Source organism: Saccostrea echinata, unplaced genomic scaffold (assembly GCF_033153115.1).
Source record: "Saccostrea echinata isolate AGI-Se365-2 ecotype Australia unplaced genomic scaffold, CSIRO_AGI_Sech_v1 ptg000009l, whole genome shotgun sequence".
In the NCBI taxonomy this organism is placed as follows: Eukaryota; Metazoa; Mollusca; class Bivalvia; order Ostreida; family Ostreidae; genus Saccostrea; species Saccostrea echinata.
In genome coordinates, this window is record NW_026889758.1 from 37822561 (window position 1) to 37845217 (window position 22657).

Genomic DNA, 22657 nt, shown 5'->3' on the forward strand with positions numbered 1-22657 from the left:
GGAACATGACTATATTCTGTAATGACCAATATTTGCACCCAAAATGAAACTTTGATGGAGAAATCTATAATATGTTCTATACCAGTGGGATATCTACAGATTTCAAAGCATTGAATATTTTCATTTTGTTGCCACATGTTAGATATGACGTTGAGAAAATGACGTCACTTCAAATTTTTTAATTCAAAAGATGTATTTTACGTCGATGTTTTGATTTAAAGTCAGCGAGCCCAGCTAAGACACTAAGCATTTCATCATCACAACATTTTATAGAATTCTGACGACGGAAAAGAATATTACAATTTTTCTATCAGATAGGTGCCTTATTTTCTTAAAATTGCCTTAGAGAAAACACGCATTAAATATGCCAACAGTCTATTTAAAAACATAGAAGATTTGTTAAATTTGCGTGACGGATGACGAAACATGGGTGCACTTTTTATAGCCAAAAAGGAAGATCAATAATAAAATATGGAATCAAAGAAAAAGCTATCGTTCTTATTATATTTACAGAGAAACAAGGGTACCAAGCATGCTTTATTGGGTTTTTTTTTTTTCCAAGAGGTCCAGTAAAACATGTACATACACCCAAAGGAAGGTAACTTTTATGTTCAAATTTCACCAAGGAAAGGTAAACAGATTTCTTGAAAAGGAAGTCCAAATACCAGGCCAGGGTAATTTCTTGCACCTGGCAACGCTGCTGCAAATAAGCACAGAGAAATAAATAAAATTCTGAAGAAAATAAAAGTTTACAGAGCTTTGCCATCCCCCATACTCGCTAGATCTCAGCCATTGTGAGATCTTTTCATTCCAAAAACACATGAAAACAATCAAATGAAAATTGTACAATATTAGATATATCATGGGAAGTGATATTCATCAGTGTTTTGGGGGCATCTCTAAAGATGAGAATTTATGCAGACTCTTGCCTACAAAACTCTGATCTCCATGGATTTACCTGGCAATAACTCAACAGTTGTAAAACTGGACACACCAGTGTACACATACTAAATACAACTGGCCATATGCTACATAATCTTTTATATTGCTTTCCAAGCAAGAATCCGACTTTGAGCATGTTTTGCTCGTTTAAACCAAACATTCATTTTTGTTTCTATATATATAACATTCTTTTATGTATTCTCAATCAATAGATTCAATCAATCAATTAACTGTTAATTAAATTAAATACAACTCATTACAAGGATTTTTTGATTTCTTGATTAAATTAAATTAAATTGATTTATTTAAACACAATTTAGGGGAGTAATTCTCATTTGCTTTACTTATTAAAATTTTGTACTCTGTTTGCCTCCTAGAAACTCTGGAGCAGAGAAAAGACACATTTACTTATATTTATATTATTGCATTTAGTTTTTTGGCTTAATACTCAGGGGCAGAGGAGAAGATTTTCAAAGTATTAATGCGTTTTTGCTGTATGTACTCGTTAGAGCCCTGCCCAAATACCAGAACCCCTGACCCAGGAGCAATGAAATTCACAATTTTGGAAGAGGCATCTTTCCTCATCATAACTAGGCATTTAGTTTGTATCCTTATTACCCAGGAGCAGAGATGACGATTTTCAAAGCATTAATTTACTTTCAGTATGTATTAAATACCCCCCCCCCCCCCCCCCCCCCGGACCCATCAACCTAGGGCAACATCTTTCACAATTTTGAAAGAGACACCCTTCCTCACCAGACTATGTACTCAGTTCATTGGCTTAGTACCCAGGAGTAGAGAAGATTTTCAAATAATTAATGCATTTTCACTACAAAATCATAAGATCCCCTCCTAACACCAGAAGCCCAGACCTAGGGGCCATAAAATTCACAATTTTGGAAGAGACACCCTTCCTCATCAAAATTATGTACTTGCTTCATCAGCTTAATACCCAGGAGCAGAATTTTTCAAAGAATAAATGCATTTTCACTATAGAATCATTAGAGCCCTGACATCAAAACCCTGGACCCAAGGGCCATGAAATTCACAATTTTGGAAGAGACACCCTTCCTTGTCATAACTATGCATTTAGTTTGATTCCTTAATACCCAGGAGCAGAGAAGATGTCTAAGAAATAATGCATTTTCACTACGGTATATATTCAAGAGCCCCACCCTAGCACCAGCATCCCTCACCCTGGGGCCATGAATTTCAATTTTGGTAGATGGGAATTTTGATAGAGATGCTTATTACAATCATGCCAACAGTTTGATTGCTTGATGTCCAGGAGTAAAGATTTTCAAAAACCATTAATTTGGTAGATGGGAATTTTGATAGAGATGCTTATTACAATCATGCCAACAGTTTGATTGCTTGATGTCCAGGAGTAAAGAAGATTTTCAAAAACCATTAATTTTGATGGTTTTAGTCCCACCCCTCAGGCCCTAGGGGAACTGTCCGACATGGGCCATGAATTTCACAACTTTTGTTTCCCTTCACCCATAGATACTACATGCCAAAATTGGTTGAAATTGAATCGGCCCTTTCAGAGAGCAACTCGGTGACCTACAGCGGCGGATCCAGGAATTTCATAATGGGGGAGGGGGGGTGGGGGTGGGCACTTGAAGGCAGGGAGTCTGGGGGCTGCATTGAAGCCCCCAGCTGGTGCAGAGCAAGGCCCTGTTGGGGGTCCGGGGGCAACGCCCCCAGAAACTGATGAATTCTAACAAATAAGAGGTGGGGGGGGGGGGGGCACGCCAGGCGCTGGATCCTTCTTTGACCTAAAAACTAATCGCCGAGATATTGGACCTGTCGACGAGATATTGGACTGCTATAAAAAAAAACCAGAAGTCTCTGTCGAGACTGTAGCTCTACTGGTTTGATCAAACAGGCATAAAAGGGGAGGGGGAGGGGGGACTTATATGTTCGACATTCTATGTAATTATCAGTTCTTCATGCAAATCAGTGGATCATATACCAGTACAAGTACCAGTAGTCTTAATGAGTTTTCTGCCTGCCTTTTGTTCAAGATGAAATGATTCTATAGTCATTGTGATAATTTAAATGTAACCTCTATAGCTATGAAGTAACAACTGAACCATCTAACTAAACTCATCATTTAAAGCATGATTATTTTTCATGTCCTTTAGACAATCTGTACACAAGCTTGCAATGAGAAAAGACAAAGGACAAAATGAATATTGTTCAATTTATATATTCTGATTTTAGGTTATAAAAAAAGTTCATAAAAAAAATCAATTTTGTAATCATTATAAGCATATAAAGAATTCACTGTTACACAAACTCTGATTGATAGTCATGAACTCAAATTGTACACAATACGGGACAAAATAGTTTTTGAAGAATGATACATTCAATTTTCAACTTTCAATAATACACTTAACATCAATTGATTTAGTGCACTACTACAATATGAAAACTGTGTGCAATCCTGTAAATTACATGACACAGAAGCAGGACAGATCATGATTTGAAATGTGCTCTTATATTCAATATTATCTGACATACAAATCCATGTTCAAATTGTACTTATCAAAGTATTTTGTGATTAATATATACATGTTTTTCATATGTTTGGAAAACAGTCTCATGTACATCATCATAGTATATACTTGATGAATAGTGTATGGAAAATGTGTGAAGAAGAATGGTTTACCTCCCTTTACGGGCTGGCCAGTGACCTCCTTCTTCCAATTATACTCACCTCTCAATACTTATTTCATCATCATAGTATATACTTGATGAATAATGCATGACTCTTTTTAAAGAAGGATGGTTTACCTCCCTTTACATGATGGTCATGCAGTGACATCCTTTTTTCATAATATTCATTTGTCAATAAATTTGTTATGCAATTTTTTTTAATATCTATATATACTGATGATAATATATAGTCAAATGTTCAAAATACAGACTACTTTCATAATAGTATTTTGAAATTCAAAGAAGTGTGAAATGCAGTCAAAGGATTGTTTGACAAATCAAAACACAATCTGTCCTTGATGGAACACTTAGTGTTGCATGATTTTAAAAATCATAATAAAAAGCATATAAAGTATCAAAAAATAATTATTATTGTATTTAACTAGTACAATATAAAATTAAATCAAGTAACATATATAATGTCTTTTGACTTACTAAAATGTTTGTGCAGTATCTTGTTATGTAGTATTAATCCATAAATTGGTTACCAAATTAATTGAAATTTTAAAAATTGTTACATGAAATATTTCAAATATACTTAATTCAAATCTACACCACATTGCTATAAGCATTAATACACCTTTTTTTTAAAAAAAAAAAAAAAAAGTTCAGAGTGTGATATAAAATAATCAAGAAGATTAACTAAGAGGGATACAAATGTGTATGTCATAAAATGCAATATTGATATTGTCATATAATTTCAACAATTATGAATATAATTATATGAATTCAAATATTGGTCAGCTTTAATTAATGTCGTATTTCAACAATAATTATTTTAAGTGTACATCAGCGCATGGATACATACATTCAATATTGTCTCAGTAAGTATCAAGAATTGTCAACAAGATGCTCGGAATATACAGCATATACACAAGCTTATTCATTTATAACATATTAACATGATAAATGTAATAAGGACCTAAGCATATTATTTGGAGCAAAAATTATTGTCTATATTCCTGCAAGTATGTCACATAAAAAACCAGTACATATGTCTTTCACAGTTTTATGTACTAATGCATATCATATAATGTATATTCACAGTTATATCAGTTTTTGAACCATGAAAATAACAATGAGGACCCCCCCCCCCAAAAAAAAAAAAATAAAATCAGATCAAAACAAAACATATTGCATAAACCTTTTCAGAAAGGTTCATTAGTACTAGTTAAAATATTTACAAGCATGCACAACTCTGTTATTATGATCAAGCCATTACAATAATTGAAATTAGCAAGTACAGTAATTATACATATCTTTGGGAGCTAATATCACATTTTAAAACAAATATCACTTAATGTGTATCCCTCAGCACAATACTTAAAAATTATTCTTACATATAAACATTCCTTATGATTTTAAGCATAAGGGACTTCATATTTTCATCAAAAGCATGATATACATATAGTTGAGTCATACATATATAAAATATATAAGCAGAGATTTATGCACTTGTGGACACCCAAATTCATATTATGAATATAGTCATATTATGTATCACAAATAACATAGGAAGAACAGAATATCAAAGATAGTTTTTTTTCAATAGCTATCTTACAGATGTAATATTTATACTTGTAATTTAAGATAATATTAACAATACTGTACCAGGGAAACAAAAAAAAATTCAGTGGGAAATAAATACTGAGGGATAAATGCACTTTAAGTGAACAACACCTTATGAGAATGACTTTCAAAACCACCTGCATCACCAACTTAGTGATGGTACACTCTCTGGTGTACAAACGCACGCAGCGAGTCAGGTAGTGGCGCCTGCCCTGCTTCACACACTTGTGAAGGTACACTCGCTGGTGTACAAACGCACACGGCGAGTCAGACATTGGTATGTTACCCCTCTCTGGGATAGGCAGACATCATTGAAGAGGCATTGGCTTCAATGCATTAATAAAAATATAAAATGAACCCTTTTTTTTCCTCCAAGATGTTCCTTCAAAAATCTCTAGCTAAAGATGTATATATTATTTTGTGGTCAGAATAAACACTTTCAATGACATCAGTGATACTATTACATGTCATGTTTGTGTAAATATGGTCTATCAATGATCCAGAAGAATGGGTTGTCTTCGACACAATTTGTTTACAACTGAAAGCTTCAGACATGTATGTTGCCACTGAAGAGCCTCCATTACATAGATCTATATTGAAATCCCCAATAATGATTATATTCTGATGATTCTTTACTACTTTAGACAATTTGTTGATAAAGTTGTTTTTTGCTCTTTCAACAGTAGAACTTGGACTTCTATACAGCACAACAACTTGATAACTCTCATTTTTGAACTTTATTTCACTGTACTGCCATTCTATGTCTTTGTCTGAGTGGCTAACATGATTATTGATTTGACAGTCATTTCTTATGTATGTAATAATTCCTCTATGGGGTCTGCCACATTGCCGATTCAATGCAAAATCCAACCTGAACATGTTGTAATTCTCCAATTCATAGTCTTCATTTTCATCTGATGCTGTCAACCAAGTTTCCGCCACTCCTATGATATGACACTGTTGAAGATTTGGCTCAGTCTTGAAACTGGCAAAATGGGCATGCAGTGATCTCACATTCTGAAACGCAATGTTTATGGTCTGGTTGTTTGTCGAATCTATTGGCTTGAAACATAACTGTAAAGTTGCTTCTGTGCGTAGTCTACACATTTCTTTTTTCACCTTCTCAGACGCACAAATTTTGTTTTCATTTAAACTCAAAATATGAAGTCCTGTAATCTTTGTTACCCTACTTAGTGCAACATAGTGAATGTGTGGCAATGTAAATTTTGGATTCATATCAAGATTAATTACAGCTTGAACCATTGTGTCCCCCTGAGATTTGTGTATAGTCTTGGCTGCAGAAAGTCGCAATGGAAATTGTATACGTACAACAGTGTGTCGCAGGTACTGAAAGCTTCTTCTCACGTCAAATATTGGTGTCCAAGACTTATCTACTTCAGGCCCAAACAGATGTCTATACTGATATCTCCATAATTTTCCAGTATTTCTGTCATCAAAAGAAACCCAAATTATACTTGGTCTTTCAGTGCTTTCTTGTCTCCTCTCTATGTACTCCGCCTTACATGATGTACCATTTGTCAGCCCATCCTCCACACATAAGTTAGCAGTGATTTCATATTGCAGACGAAGTGCTATGGGAACATTTTTGGCCAATCCAGCTGTTTTAGAGGAGTCATCTGGCAAATTCAAGTGCTGTAATAAATTTTCCCTACCCACTACAGAATCATGAGCTGGTATATTAACCTTTTCACCATCAGCTAGCAGAAACACTTGGTTGTTGTAGGCATTCACACTTTCATTTCTTGTATACAATCGTGGAGCATCTCTGGGATATACTGGTTGTGACTCATCTACGCAGCGCTGCTTCAATGTCTGTATATCAGCTTCAGTTTGATTTCCTTCTCTTAAACGGTTAAGTAACTCAGCAAAATGAACATCATCTTTCTGTCTCATTATTTCCGTAAGTTCATGCATTGTGAACAAGTCCCGCCATAGGTTAGTTGCCAATGGTCCAAAGTTTTTCTTCAAGTCATCAAAAACCCATCCATCCATGACTGGCTTTAACTGGAAAAGATCCCCAATTAAAATGACATTGATACCTCCAAAGTATTCTTTACTGCCTTTAATCTGCTTTAAACGCTCGTGCACACAATTCAACTGTGAATTTCCAACCATTGAAACCTCGTCAATGATGACCGTTGACAAATATTTGTACATTGTTCTAAGGGTGTTCAAGGATTCACTATCAAGTGGCTTGCAGTTAAATCCTTGACTTGCAGGAATTTTGAATGCTGAATGTATCGTCTGTCCCTTTATATTGAATGCGGCTTTTCCTGTTGGAGCACAAAGTAAAACTTTACAGTCATCTGGATTTTCACCTTCAGTAGAGCAATAGTGTCTTGTGAGTGCCTCATACAAAGCTCTTACAACAACAGACTTTCCAACTCCTGCACCACCAGTTAGGAAAACTCTAAGTGGTTCTTTTTTAGTTTTAATCCAATGAAGCACATGAGTAAAAAACTCCATTTGCTTTTTGTTTAACTTGCTAACTAACTGGAAATACTGCTCATTGGTCATCTTGTACTGATGAATTTGATCATCATTGTTAGAACTACATGGTAATCCAAGATCCATTCCTATGTCATAGGTCTGGTGATTTAATGGACGCTTAGGGTCAAAATACACAAATGCTTCACTTTCCCTACTCCCTTCATCCAAGTCCTCTTCTTCAGTTTGTTCTGTGCTAGGTGCTACTCTATCAAATTGTACATCAACCTCTTCAGCTTGTCTCTGTGCCTTTTCCAGCTCCTCTGCATTGCGTTCGTACTTCTTAACTTTAGCAGCTATAAAACTCTTCAGTTGATTGTATTTTTCTTCATAAGTTGAGTTTCCTTTAATGTCAATTTGTTCCTTTCTCCATGGATGGAAGAGTAAAATTCTTTCTCTAAAATGATTTTCAGAATCAATTTTGATGGAGTAGTTGACATAACGGATGCATTTTGCCTTCTTCCTTTGTCTAATAATGATGCCATTTTTCATAACAATTCTAATCAATTCTGAATCCATTTCTTCATCTTCCAAGTCTTTCAATTCTTGTTCATCTTCAGTATCATCATTTTGCTCTTGGAACTCCTCATTTTCTTTAAATTCTTTTGGGTATATAATTTCTAGTTCAGCGGCATAATCTGCTAAACACCAGTTTTCAAGCTGCCTTGGTCTCTGTGAATAACGCTTGATTATACTGCTTGCATGAATGTCTGTGGAATTCTCTGGCAATTCTTCTAAAGCAGATTTACTTTTTAACAAGAAGGTTCTTTCTTCTGGAGGTGAAGTATTTATGAACACAACATCTCTTGAACTTTTTGTCAAAGGTAATTGTAAATTTAAGTATGCAGCTTCTTGTGCACTGATTTCAACTGCATTCAAGAACTTGTTTCCCATGTGTCGAACCTGTTTTTTCAAATCCATATTTCCTTCCCTTGCTTCCTTACATGCTTGATCAAGCAGATTACTCATACCACGTTGAGACTTGCTAATGTAGGACACAATGTACATGGCACATGCATATGGGTCTAGGACAAACTGCAAATCATGATTAGCTCGCCATGCTGACAAAACATTTTTCATGTAAGGATTCACTCTTATTTCACAAGGGTTTCTCTTCAGAAAAAGCTGTGGTCTATCAATGGAACTTCTAACTGACTTTATGTAATCTTCTTTCTCCAGGTTCAGTGATTGTAAAAATTCACTGAAAGAAATTTTTTTCCCTTCTTTCATATCTGCTAATTCTTTCTTCACCTTCGTAAAAATTTCTTTGTACGTCATTGCATCTGAGTCATCTGCTGATAAAGGTTCCAAGATCAAAGTTGAATCCATAGGAGGCTGAGGAAATCCAAATCGACAAATGTCTTTTCCTTTTTTCCTGCAAGTTCTGGAATGTTTGTGAATTTGTAATTCTATAAGTGGTGCAATTTCATCATCACAATTTGCAGAGCAAGATACATACTTATCTATGAATTTTGCAATGTGAGTAACTGGATCTTCCTTAAATTTTGGAGCATCTTTTATCCACATGAGCATATGAATGTGAGGTGATCCTCTGTGTTGAAATTCAACACGATAAAAAAAGTCTATCAGTTCCCCAACAGGATGATGCTCACTCTTCAAAACTGTATTGATAAACACATGTACTCTATGATCAAAAAAACGAACACATGTCACCGGATCTTTTTGCACCAGGTCAGTTTTTTCAGCCCATGTCATTTTGTCTATTTCCTCATCAGTAAGTGATTTCTTGAGATTAAGTTGAGCAAGAGTTTTGAGCAACTCAGGCCATCTTGTATCTGCTGCTGATAAAGATGAAAACCAAGTTGGTAATCCCAGTTGTCTAATCATGGCAAACAACTCCTTCTTTTTTGCCTCTAGATAGGGAGGACTGTTTCTCAAAGTTCTAAAAATGTAATATCCTTCATCTAATCTTGTTATCTTGTCAAGTACTTCCTGATTGAGAACATCACCAGCTGTTAATTTCTTCTCTGTGCCCTTGCATCTTCTCAATACAAGATTGACTTTGTCCGATATCTGCTTCATTTGAATTTTCTTCATTTTGAAAAATAAATTTGGCACACTATTTGCTGCACGTCTGTCAATGTTTCTTAGTTCCCATTTCACAAGATCACTGTAATGAACTTTAACTTCACGATCATCATTTGAAGCCATCCTCTGACCACAGTAAATGGTTGGAAAAGACAAGAATTCTGCATCCTTATCTGTGTACAAACTCAATGGTGTCTGTCCTTCTCCTGGAGCAAATGTATATACCTGATCTTGAACAGGATTTGCATCATCCAGTAATGTGTCACAGCTGCCAGAGTGTCCTTCTCTTTCATCAATTTCTTCAAAAGTACTTTCTTCTAACACATCTGATGTAACACCAAAGTTTGTATTCCTTCCTTCAGTACACCCAGATGTACTTGTGTTGAAATATTCTGAAATGATTTCACTGCTATCAGCAGTTATTCTGGCTTCCCAGTCCTCATCTATATGAATATTTGCATCTTTGTACATTTGGCTATTTCTCATCAACCAGTGTAATGCAATGATTACATGCTGTGGTCTCACATTTTCCACAAAATCACAAGTTTTGTAACTTAGTCTCCTCTTTAAGCGGACTGGAACTGTAATGTCATTGTTAAACTGTCTTGGTAAAGAATTTACAGTTGGTTGGATATCTACTGGAACATTAACAACATTTCCTTTGATAGATAATTGTCTACCTCTAGGCAACTCCCTTATTTGCATAAATGGAATCCGTAAAGCTATGAGGCGTTCTTCTAACTGATGAAGTTCAAGTTCTTCTGATTTGGGAGGAAACTGTACATTGTTTGCTATTGACAACTTTGGCATTTTCCTATCTTGTATTGATTTCTTACATGTTAAGCATATCCATTCTTTTCCACCAACTGATATATATTTGCTGAGGAATTTTGCAACATCTTCAGGTGGTAAATCTTTTTTAAGAAAGCTGCTATCAACAACTGAATGAGAAAACCAAGTCTGCTGACAGCAAGTGCATACATATAATGGCCCTTCTTCTGTTCTTTTGTTAAACACTGATATTGCTTCTGACAGTGTTGAACCATACTTTCTGCATTTTCTGGCAATCTTTTCTATCCTACAGAAATGTGGATCTTTCCTTTTATGGGCTTTAGCACTCTTTTCTCTGAATTTTTCTTTCACACGATAATCCACATTATTTCTTTTCACAGATTTTCTAATGCGTTCCAATTCAAGAAATGTAGAATCTTCCCTACTCTTTCGTTTTCTTTTAACATCTCTGTCACGTTCATTCTTCATTACATCTATATTCTTCCTTTCTTTTTGCTTAGCAATTCTCCCTTTTTCTTTCTCAGAAAGTCTAAATATTGGGTTATTCCTCTTTCTTTGCTTTGCTGCTTTGTCCCTTTCTTTCTCAACATTTCTAATCTCTTTGTCTAATCGTTTCGCTTGCCTTGCTGTTTTGTCCTTATCTTTCTCAATGTTTCTTGTCTCTTCATCTAACCGTTTTGCTTGTCTTGCTGTTTTGTCCCTTTCCTTTTCAATGTTTCTTGTCTCTTCATCTAATCGTTTTGCTTGCCTTGATGTTTTGTCCCTTTCTTTCTCAATGTTTCTTGTCTCTTCATCTAATCGTTTTGCTTGTCTTCCTGTTTTGTCCCTTTCTTTCTCAATGTTTCTAATCTCCTTGTCTAATCGTTTTGCTTGTCTTGCTGTTTTGTCCCTTTCTTTCTCAATGTTTCTAATCTCCTTGTCTAATCGTTTTGCTTGTCTTGCTGTTTTGTCCCTTTCCTTTTCAAAGTTTCTTGTCTCTTCATCTAATCGTTTTGCTTGTTTAGCTGTTTTGTCCTTTTCTTTTTCAATGTTTCTAATCTTCTTATCTAATCGTTTTACTTGCCTTGCTGTTTTGTCCCTTTCTTTCTCAATGTTTCTAGCATCTTTGTCTAATCGTTTTACTTGCCTTGCTCTTCTTTCTCTTCCTCTCTCAATTTTTCTTCTTTCATTGTCTAACCTTTTTTCTTGTCTTGCCACTTTGTCTCTCTCTCTCTCTATGTTTCTTTTTTCGGTTTCTAATCTTCTCTCTTGCTTTGCTACTTTGTCTCTTACTTTCTCAATATTTCTAGCATGTTCTTTATTCCTCCAGTTTTTCATGTAATTTTTTATGTACTCTTTTCTAGAAGTATTGATCTTTCCTTCCTCTTTCTTTTTGATCATGCCTTTCTGTCTACATTCTTGATCATCAAAATACCTGTCAAGAAGACTGTCATTTTTTATATGTTCTGCTGTTTCATCAGACGAAATTTCCCCCATTACTTGTAGGGCATCTGTACCTGATTCAGTAATATTTACTGGAGTTATTTCAAACTGAGAGTTCTGGTCAACAGAGAGAGATAATGCCAAATTCAAACAATGTTGTGCCACACCCTCCAATGTCTCTATTCCAATCAATGTACTTTTTCCATTGGCATCAAGTAAACCTTTATGATCTCGTGCATGGGAATCAAAAAGAAAGTATCGTTTTCCAACTTTCATGACAGAAAAGGTGTTTCCTCCAAAGCAAACAAAGGAACATTCTGCCACTTCAAAAGACTTCTGCAATGCTTCTAGAATTGAAATGCCATATGTTTCACCATCAATTTCTGACTGTTTATCATTTCCAATCAAACCAACATGTGATTCAAAGATCTGCATAGAGAAGCACTTGTCATAAACTTCTATCTCACTTGGTAGTTCATTTATTAATAAATATTCATTCTGCACAGTTGAACTTGCTTGCAGATAACCATACAGTTCATTCCCAGTTGTCAAAATCCTATCAATGTCTGATGATGACCAAACATTTTGAATTTTTACCTTGGAAAAAATTATGCTTGATAAGGCATTAGCTACACATTGTTTACCACTTGAAAATCCAAAAAGATCAGAACAGCCTTGATGAAAGTGTCCTTGCACAGATAAAAACATTCCAGTGTCAATACCCTCACCTGTTTTCCTTTCCTTTCTTTTTTCTACTCCAGCCTCTAGTTGAATATTCCTTGTATGGGGGTACATTTCCTGGCTTTTATCATCATGTGTCTTCTCTGTTCTGTTCTCACCCATTTCCTTTTTTTTGTTTTCCAATTTTTTTATTTTGATCTCATGTATTTCTTTCTCATTTTTGTTCTCTATATTTTCCTCATTTTGAATCTTGCACCTTTTCTGATTTGTCTTACTAACTGCATCACCCACTTCTGACAGTGATGGTACACTCGCTGGTGTACAAACGCATCGCGGCGAGTCAGTTAGTGGCGCCTGCCCTGCTTCACACACTGGTGAAGGTACACTCGCTGGTGTACAAACGCACGACAGCGAGTCAGACATTGGTATGTTACCCCTCTCAGGGATAGGCAGACTTCCTTGAAGAGGTACCAACTTCAAGGCATTTAAAGGATCTTCACCTGAAATAGAATGCTTACCGTCCTTTGATAGAGTCTCTGCTACCCATCTTGTTTTAGCCATATCTCTGGCTCTTTGGGATGCTTTCCCCTTTCTTGGCATCTAAGAAAATTGTAAACAATAACAAAATAACAATAACCTAAAACCACAATAACCTAAGGCACATAAAGCACATAATAAATTACAGGTACTGTGAGGGAGCTTACAAAGTAATACCCTCCTTATAATTGTTTTTATAGCCCATTCAAATTTTGTTTGTTTGTTGTTTATTACTCCTCTTGAGAATTTTTCACTCATATGGCAACACCATCACTTGCTGGTGGAGGGCTTCAAACTTAGATCTACACTCGGCACTCAGGGCCACTGAGCAGTGAGGGATCTTTTTCATGCCAGCACCTAATGCAGCACATGACCATGGTTTATACGGTCTCATCCGGATTGTCTCCACATCCCGCAGTGGGATTCAAACCTGCGACGTAAGGATCAACTCCTTATTCTGCGACTCAAGAACAAACGTTTTGACCATTGTGCCATGTGGGCGACTTCAAATTTCGTAAATGAGACCCTGAACTTGCCAAAATTACCTTGGTTAAAAAAAGAACACATCCATTTGTTCACAAGTAATCTTTTAGTGAAATGTGGACATCCAATTTTCTCCATTAGAAAATTTTAGACCTGAATTTTACACTTTTTCTACCTGTGACCTTGAACTTTGCCACAATGACCTTGCATCAAGGTTATGACTATTTTTTCACAATGACTGATTTATAATCGATCATCAATCAGAAACGCTGTCATTTTAGATAATCGATTTGAGATTTAACAATCCATTATAATCCAGATAATACAGCACTTATCTTTTTATTGTTTTCTCACTTTTATTTAAAAAAAAAAGAAGCTTTTGTTATCAATGTATTATTTCCATATATATCTTCTAAGTATTGTCATTCACCATTTTAACATACTGAAAATCTGAATTTAATATGAAAAACTGGTTTCCTTACCGATAAGTACAACTAAACTGCTTGTATAAATAAATTATATTGGTTATCAGTGTTTGCGGGAAAAATCACTTTCCATTTCATATGGACAATATACTGTCAAATAAACAGTTTAAAATTTAATTCCATATTTAAAGTGAACATGTTGATTAAGACTCTGTCAGCACTTGGATTTTTTTTTACCCAGGTCAAGTTAATCTTAATCATGCAAAAAATATGTATTAATACTGAAAATGATACTCAAACTGCATACTGGATTTAGAATTGTAATCTGTATAATACACTTTTACTTGTATTATTATAAAATTAAGCTTCCACATTTTATATAAAATTTAGAGTCTGATTATCAGTTGATTAGAGTCAATCAATACTGCCGATTAATCGATTCTGATTTAGAACCGAATTGAAAACCCTAGTTTGACACACTCTCAGGTCATAAACAATCTTTGCAACAAGTACGAGCTTCCAATGATTCTCCTTTACAAAACTAAATCCCAGACAAGTTTTTATACTTTTCTGCCAGTGACCTTAAACTTGCAGGAATTACCTTTATTCAAGGTCAGGACACATCCTAAGGTCATAAACAATTTTTGTGTAAGTATGAGCTTCCAATGACTCTCCATGACAAAATTGTAGGGTGGACAAATTTTTCAACCTGGGCAGAGGAATCAATATGTAAAACAAAACTCTGCCTCCTCTTCCCTTTAAAAGCAAGAGCATAAAAATTGTACCCTTGCTCTTCTCAAGATTCTTAAAATACTTTACCCTTATTCATTTATGTAAAACTTTGAGCATAGATGCACTCATGGTCATAATTTCAACTAAACTGAATGTTAATAATATGAGATGCTTGCATATTAACTCGGCGAATTGTTGCTATTTATTACAAAACATGTCTAGAAATTTTTTTTCAAGGTCACTTTGTCACTTTATAGATGTCTTTTTCTGTCCCATCCAGAGCCTAAAGAGTTCCAAGTTTTTCAACACTGAATCTACATTATAAAGAACATGAAATTCCATGTATTTTCAAGATCCTGTAGATTCCTTATTTTTCTCAAGTACTCATTGTTGCAGAATGCTTCTTTAACGTCAAATCGTCGCAAGAACAATAAATTGCGAGTGGATGGTTGATCAAGAGATTTTACATGGAATTTTTGTGACATTACAACTCCTGGTGTTTTCAGTGATATCACAAACTAACTAAACTTCTATTAAACAGTTGACACTTTTTCAAACTAATATTCAGAACTTTTCAAATGCCCCTCGTATATTGCAGATATATTGTTTAAATAATCATCAATTGCTCCTGCCTTGCATAGTTCTTAATTAGTTCACTATAAACAACTGTCTTTTATTTTAGTCTATGATGTAACCTATGTGCATAGAATTCAAATGCTATCTCAACTTTTGATAGCAGAATAGCCATTGTCCAAAGTTTTTTGAGGAGTAGATTGAAAACACTTAGGTTGTGAGACGGTACAGCAAAGCAAGACATAAAATCAAAAGTCTGATATCATGGTTCACTTGCACTTTCTTTAACAGCAAATTCTTGAGAATCTGAATTTTGTAGAAATCTTGTCACTGTATTATACCTTACAGGAAAATCATGAACTTAAAAGGTAAATTAAGTGTCTGGAATAGAGGTAAAATATAAAGCTAAATAATGAATACCATGCTTAAAGTAGGAAAACGCATAAAATACAAGCAATAACATCCGAAGCCAGAGACAAAAAGCAATGCCGTAAACATGATAAATGGAAGTTTTTTTAACAATGCTCGGTAATATAGCTGTCTAGTTTTTCTTTCCAAATTTTCTCAAACAGAGAGCTACAAGTTCCGCAGGTAAGTTTTGAGATCTACAGCATTCAAAACACTTACTTGTATACTTTCAGATTAATAACTAGACAGACAGTAGATAGAATGTTCTATTAGTAAAATTACATTGTTCTACCAACCATGTTGAAGTAAAACAATAGAATATGTTCTGTGTATTTACAATGTAGCAAAATAAACAGAGGCAGATAATTCTAATCTAATCTAATTCTAACTTCAGTATCTCGAATACGAATATCTCGAATACCATATCATAGATATGTCGAAGTGATTTTGAAGCCCAAAGCACTTATTTCTTAAGTATTTTACCCTGGATATCTCAAAGTATTCTTGTATTTTCTTGGTCCCATAAAGTTCGAGATAACGAGGTTTGACTATATATATATATATATATATATATATATATATATATATAGTCAAACCTCATTATCTATCTATCTATCTATCTATCTATATATATATATATATATATATATCTATATCTATATATATATATATATATATATATATATATATATATATATCAGGGCTGTCCCTAAGACCCGGGGGCCAGGGAATTTCCCAGCCTATAATGAGATTATCCCCGTTACTCTAGTATTCTTCCTCAACCTCAAGTTAGGAGAGGAATCCCAGACCCCCTTCTACTTTTTGAATTTCCCCAGCTACTTAAATTTTTAGGGACAACCCTGTATATGTGTGTGTATATATATATATATATATATATGTGTGTGTGTGTGTGTGTAAGTGAGGTGAGGGCCTGTCCTGAGACACAGCTTTTTCTACCTAGACAGATGACTGTAAGGCACCCATTTAATTATACCTCTGTCTGAAAAATAACATATATTATAAAGGAATCGCAAACACAGCTTGTCTAAACACAGACAATAGGCCCACATAAGAATAAAAATTCAAACCATCCATATAAATTTTATTATACATAAATTTTATAATACTACATTTTTAAAGACGCTTGGTCTGGTTGCTATGGTAAAAAAAATACTGGTGGTTTGTAAAAAACGATTCCCTGTTGAAAATTTTCCTCTTTCGTAAAATTATATTCTCAAAATTGTTTTTTTTTTTAAAGAAGATTTTAATATATTACATTTTGAAAAGTAATTTTTGTTGGGTCACACACAGAAAAAACAAAAAAAATAGAATTAATCCAAACCTTGCACAAGTGCAGTTGCTTTGTACACAAATAGCACGATGGAAGTCAAACAAATGCTTGGAGATCAAAAATGTTTGACTCCGACAATAAAAAAAAGAAACCTAACTGGAAAAAAGACCGTATTGGGAAACGCCATGGCCCAACTGCAACTCAGAAAATGATACAATTATGTTAAACAGTAATTTCATGTTTCTCACAAATTGTTTGTTTAGCTTTTGGAAGTCATGTGCTCCTACCCATTTTAAATACCTATAATGTGTTTGTTCTGACAACTTGGTTTTAGAATGAAGATTTCTCTTATAAATGTTGTTAACTGGAAAAAAAAACAGTCAAATGATTTATTTAAATGCATATTTTAAGTACATTATATATATATTGCTTAAGAAACTATGCCTGCAAATCAGACCAAGTGACTTTAAACAATGATTTATTGTAGTCAACGATACAGCTTGTACCGAAGAAACATGTGTACACTACTGCTGTATAATGTGGTTTTTGATTAAATAACAATAACAAAGTATACAGTGTATCACATTTCTTCTCATATTCTCATTATATTCTCTTTGTAAAAATAATACTGAATACTTCCAAAATTTGCAGAGAGAAAGAAGATACACAGTCGTTTTACCAGTAACGAATCGGTTAGTTGTTATGTCTTGCACGCAGCCTACATGGTTGAAGTTCTAAATGTTCTTGGTTGTTATTTAAATTGTATTTCTATGCTTTTCAAATATGTGGTACCAAAATTCCCAAAATATGAATGGTACAGACACAGAGATGTCAATTACAACATCCCCCATTTTCCTAGTTTCGAATTGATTTTTCAGTATCGAATCAAGAACCCTTTCCTATTGCTGACCCAATAAATAAAATCGACAGGTCTAAATAATTGTTGAAATATGCCTTCAAGAAAATTCTACGTAAAGTATATTAACATAACTTGTTGATTTAAATGATTTTTTTTTCTAAATCTAAACAGTATGAAAAATTTGCATTTTATGATAAACTTTTCGTGATATGTTTTAATAAAATTAAATCAATCATCTCAGAGACATAATTTTCATGGAATATCTTTGCTTGTAATTTATTTTGGTAGTACTTTCACTTTTCTGAGCTTTTCATGTTCTTGCATCCCGTAAAACGACATTTTTCAAATTTCAAAAATTCATGATTCGAAACTATAGCAAAACAACATGTGGTTAGTTTGGATCTTATAATTTCATTTAAAAGTCAATTATTGTTCAATTTAATATTTAAACTTGTTACATTTATCCTAGATATTGATAACATAATCTGGATCAACAACACACTGAAAAGTTTGATTTAGATGCATTTGTTAACACACTTTCGTTTTCTCTGACTTGCACTTGCACGTGCTCAAATCTGGGACATTGTTTCAGATTGTAAATAGTGTGAAAAATAATCATGCATATGTTACATAGACACAACACAGGGATAGAATATTCATCCTTTTATTGTATTTACCTATTAAGAAATTTTTAAACCTGTCAATATGTTTATGAAGAATAATTAGATTAAAAAATATTCGATACTGGCAAATATTCGTTTCTGGTAAAACAACTGTACTTCCTTTTTAAACTCTTTGAATCTACCATTATTTAATTGCACCAAATAAACATATCTGTGAATGCATACATGCTGATGCATGAACTGTGTAAAGACTTTGATAGTACAAGCACTACTTCCAATGTCACATTGTAATCATACTTGGATATATATATTTATATATCATCGGTCTAAATTCGTTACGGTTCTAGACTGACCTCGAGTCGTGCCCCTTTTGTTTTCCTCAAGAATCTTGCATGACTGTCACGAATACAAGTTGCGCAAAACCACTCAGGTCGAACACGTATTTGGGACGTAACAACTCGTCACCGTTCAAGCATAGGTGTTCGCTTGTGTTGTTTCTGTCACTGGTATTTTTTTTTAATATTATACAAGTAAATTTTACACAAGATCAAGCCCTTGTTCAACACGCATAGAATATTGCATACATCAAAGCAATAAAACGTAAAATAAAACATACCATACAATAAATACCTTTTAATAGCACAAGAGAAGGTATTATCAAAGACTGTTTATATCCCTCAAATTTCTAAAAGAGAGTAAATGAAACCTGCAACTTCTGACCACGCTGTCTATCGTACAATATGGCGACTGTATGCAAATTTTTGTGAACATCGAACCCGACTAAATTTCATTTATCGTTAAATTTTATAGGTTTCACGACAATTGGATTCATAATTGAAAAAAATTTAGAGATACGTAATATTTCAACTTATTATATTTTGTTTACTTATGTTAGAAGTCTTATTCAAATCAGATCAGACCTTTAAGAGAAGTAGCACTTTAAACAAATTTCACACTTATAATAATACTTTTGTTAGTAAGGCACCACCATTTATCGAAATAAAAATTGAAAAGTAGCATTAAGTTCATTTCCTTGTGTATAAATTTTTAATAAAATCAGATAATTACTGTGGGAGGAGAAGGGTTTTAAAAGTATTTCACATAATTTTTTATTTTTTGTAACCATGGCAACACCATTCATCAAAATCAGAATCAAATGCACTAAATCATGTATCTTAGTGTAGTCTACTTGTGCGCCAAGTTATATTGAAATCAGACCAAAACTGAAGGAGGAGTAGCGTTTTTAAAGGAATTTCACAGAAAATTCTATTTTAAGTAACCATGGCAACACCGTTCATCAAAATCAAAAACCGATGCACTAAATTATGCATCCTAGTGTAGTCTACTTGTGTGCCAAGTTATAATGAAATCAGACCAAAACTGAAGGAGGAGTAGCATTTTAAAGGAATTACACAGAAAATTCTATTTTTAGTAACCATGGCAACACCGTTCAAAAAAATCAAAAACCGATGCACTAAATTATGTATCCTAGTGCAGTCTACTCGTGTGCCAAGTTATATTGAAATCAGACCAAAACTGTAGGAGGAGTAGCGTTTTAAAGGAATTTCACAGAAAATTCTATTTTTAGTAACCATGGCAACACCGTCCAAAAAAATCAAAAACCGATGCACTAAATTATGTATCCTAGTGTAGTCTACTTGTGTGCCAAGTTATAATGAAATCAGACCAAAACTGAAGGAGGAGTAGCATTTTAAAGGAATTACACAGAAAATTCTATTTTTAGTAACCATGGCAACACCGTTCATCAAAATCAAAAACCGATGCACTAAATTATGTATCCTAGTGCAGTCTACTTGTGTGCCAAGTTATATTGAAATCAGACCAAAACTGTAGGAGGAGTAGCGTTTTAAAGGAATTTCACAGAAAATTTTATTTTTAGTAACCATGGCAACACCGTTCATCAAAATCAAAAACCGATGCACTAATTTATGTATCCTAGTGTAGTCTACTTGTGTGCCAAGTTATATTGAAATCAGACCAAAACTGAAGGAGGAGTAGCGTTTTAAAGGAATTTCACAGAAAATTCTATTTTTAGTAACCATGGCAACACCGTTTATCAAAATCAAAAACCGATGCACTAAATTATGTATCCTAGTGCAGTCTACTTGTGTGCCAAGTTATATCAAAATCAGACCAAAACTGTAGGAGGAGTAGCATTTTGAAAAAATTGTTTACAGACAGACGGACAGACAGACAGACAGACAGACAGACAGACAGACGGACGGACGACGGACACCTTACTATCGCATAAGCTCTTCTGGTCTCTGACCAGTAGAGCTAAAAATTATGTCACACTGTTGGCATGATCAGCTATATCTATCAATTGCAAACATGGAAGCCAGTGCAAGATATGTCAAAATTTCAAGGTGTAACAAAACATTTAATCACCGTGTTCTCGGGCGAAATGCGTTTTGTTAACCCCTTGAACCAAACCGTTTGATTTCAGCCTGACGGTCTCAGGCAAATGGTTAGGTTGTTGGGTTTGACAGAAGGCACGTTTCCCTCAAGCCCAGTCAATAACTGTACATTACTGCAAGCATGGAAGTCGGCACAAGATTTGTCAAAAAGGTACAAAACATATACCGGTACCGACAGTGTTCTGGGGTAAAATGCAGTTTGTCGACCCCTCAAAATAAACTATTTGCCCGAGGCCATTACAGGCAGTTTGGTTTTTGGGTGCGACAAAATGCATGTTGACTCAAGAACTCTGTCATCAAATGTATGATGTAGTTGAATTCAGTTTTTTTTGCAAGTTTTAATGCAAAAGGGTTGAAATAATATCCAAATTAATGCCATTATTCTCCAGGTAGTGTTAAATCCAGACCCTAAAAAGGGCATGGTAATCCAATAATCAAAAGGGCACTTTACGCCGCGACAAGTTTTCATGAGGGCACTTTTTTAACGTCTTTGAAATTATAAATATTTTCTTTATCATGTTTATGTACTTAAATTATTATTTAATACTGAAATCTTTAGTTATACAAGTATCTAAAAGAAAAATTTATAAATCTGTCAGCTTAATTCATTTAATACACACTGAGAGGGAAATTATTGCCAAAATTGAAATTCAAATTTTTTAATCAAGAAATTAGTATGGTTATCAAGGTTATGCTTAAAAAGTAATAGGTGTGAATCTTTTTGTCACTTGCTCAAGAATTATTTTAGTCTGGGGTATGATTTTTTTTCCTTTGCTTTAATATTGTTATTTGTATATGAGGTAAATAACAGAACAAAATTGCAAAGGGGGGGGGGGGGGGGGTTACTTGGATAATAAATGTAGAGGGCATTCTCTTTATTTTGAAAATAATCTATCAACAAAATCAAGTGAAAACTGATTATACCAAAAAAATTAAACTTGAAATAATATATAAATTGGTTAAAACTTTTTTTCTGGCTTAGAAACATTGAGCCTCTGGGTGTCAACTCAAAAAGTAGAACACAGAATCATTGAACATGTTGAAAGAAACTAACTTCATACTTTGTTGTTTCCTAGCCCATTTCACACATAATATTCAGGGTTTTTTTTGTACTGTACATTGTAAGTTGACTTAATTCATCAGCAGATTTATTTTTCACATTTCTTCATCAACTCTGTTTTTTCTACTTTCAATTTTAAAAGAAACGATCCTGATTTAAAATGTGTAACATTTTAATTTACAAATTAATCTATCTTTGACATTGGGCTAATTCTTGCATAATCAATGCAACCAAATGATATTTTCTCGTGTTATCTCTTATACCCTAACAGCCTGAGGCATGTTACCTGGCCAGGTGGCTGTGTGCGTTCAAGCGAGAAGTGATTTCCTGTCCTGAATTCACACCTTTGCGTGCATTAAATAAACAAAGGGGCTAATCAGCATGCACTGAATAAACAAAGCCGCTAGTCCATCTTGCCTCTGCTAGGCATATTTATATATTTTTGCAAAAAAAGGGCATGGCGCTGGAAAAAAGGGCATGGCGCCGAGAGAAAAGGGCATGGCGCTGCGCCATGCTAGTTTGCTTTAGATTTAACACTATA

At 34.3% G+C, this 22657-nt stretch overlaps 1 protein-coding gene across 1 annotated transcript; it reads right to left on the reverse strand.

The window, feature by feature from the left end:
• Window positions 1-5619: 5619 nt before the first annotated feature.
• On the reverse strand, window positions 5620-12849 carry LOC133182702 (uncharacterized). The gene has a single exon (XM_061317552.1). The coding sequence runs from the start codon at window positions 12847-12849 to the stop codon at window positions 5620-5622; it is 7230 nt and encodes a 2409-aa protein (XP_061173536.1).
• Window positions 12850-22657: the final 9808 nt, after the last annotated feature.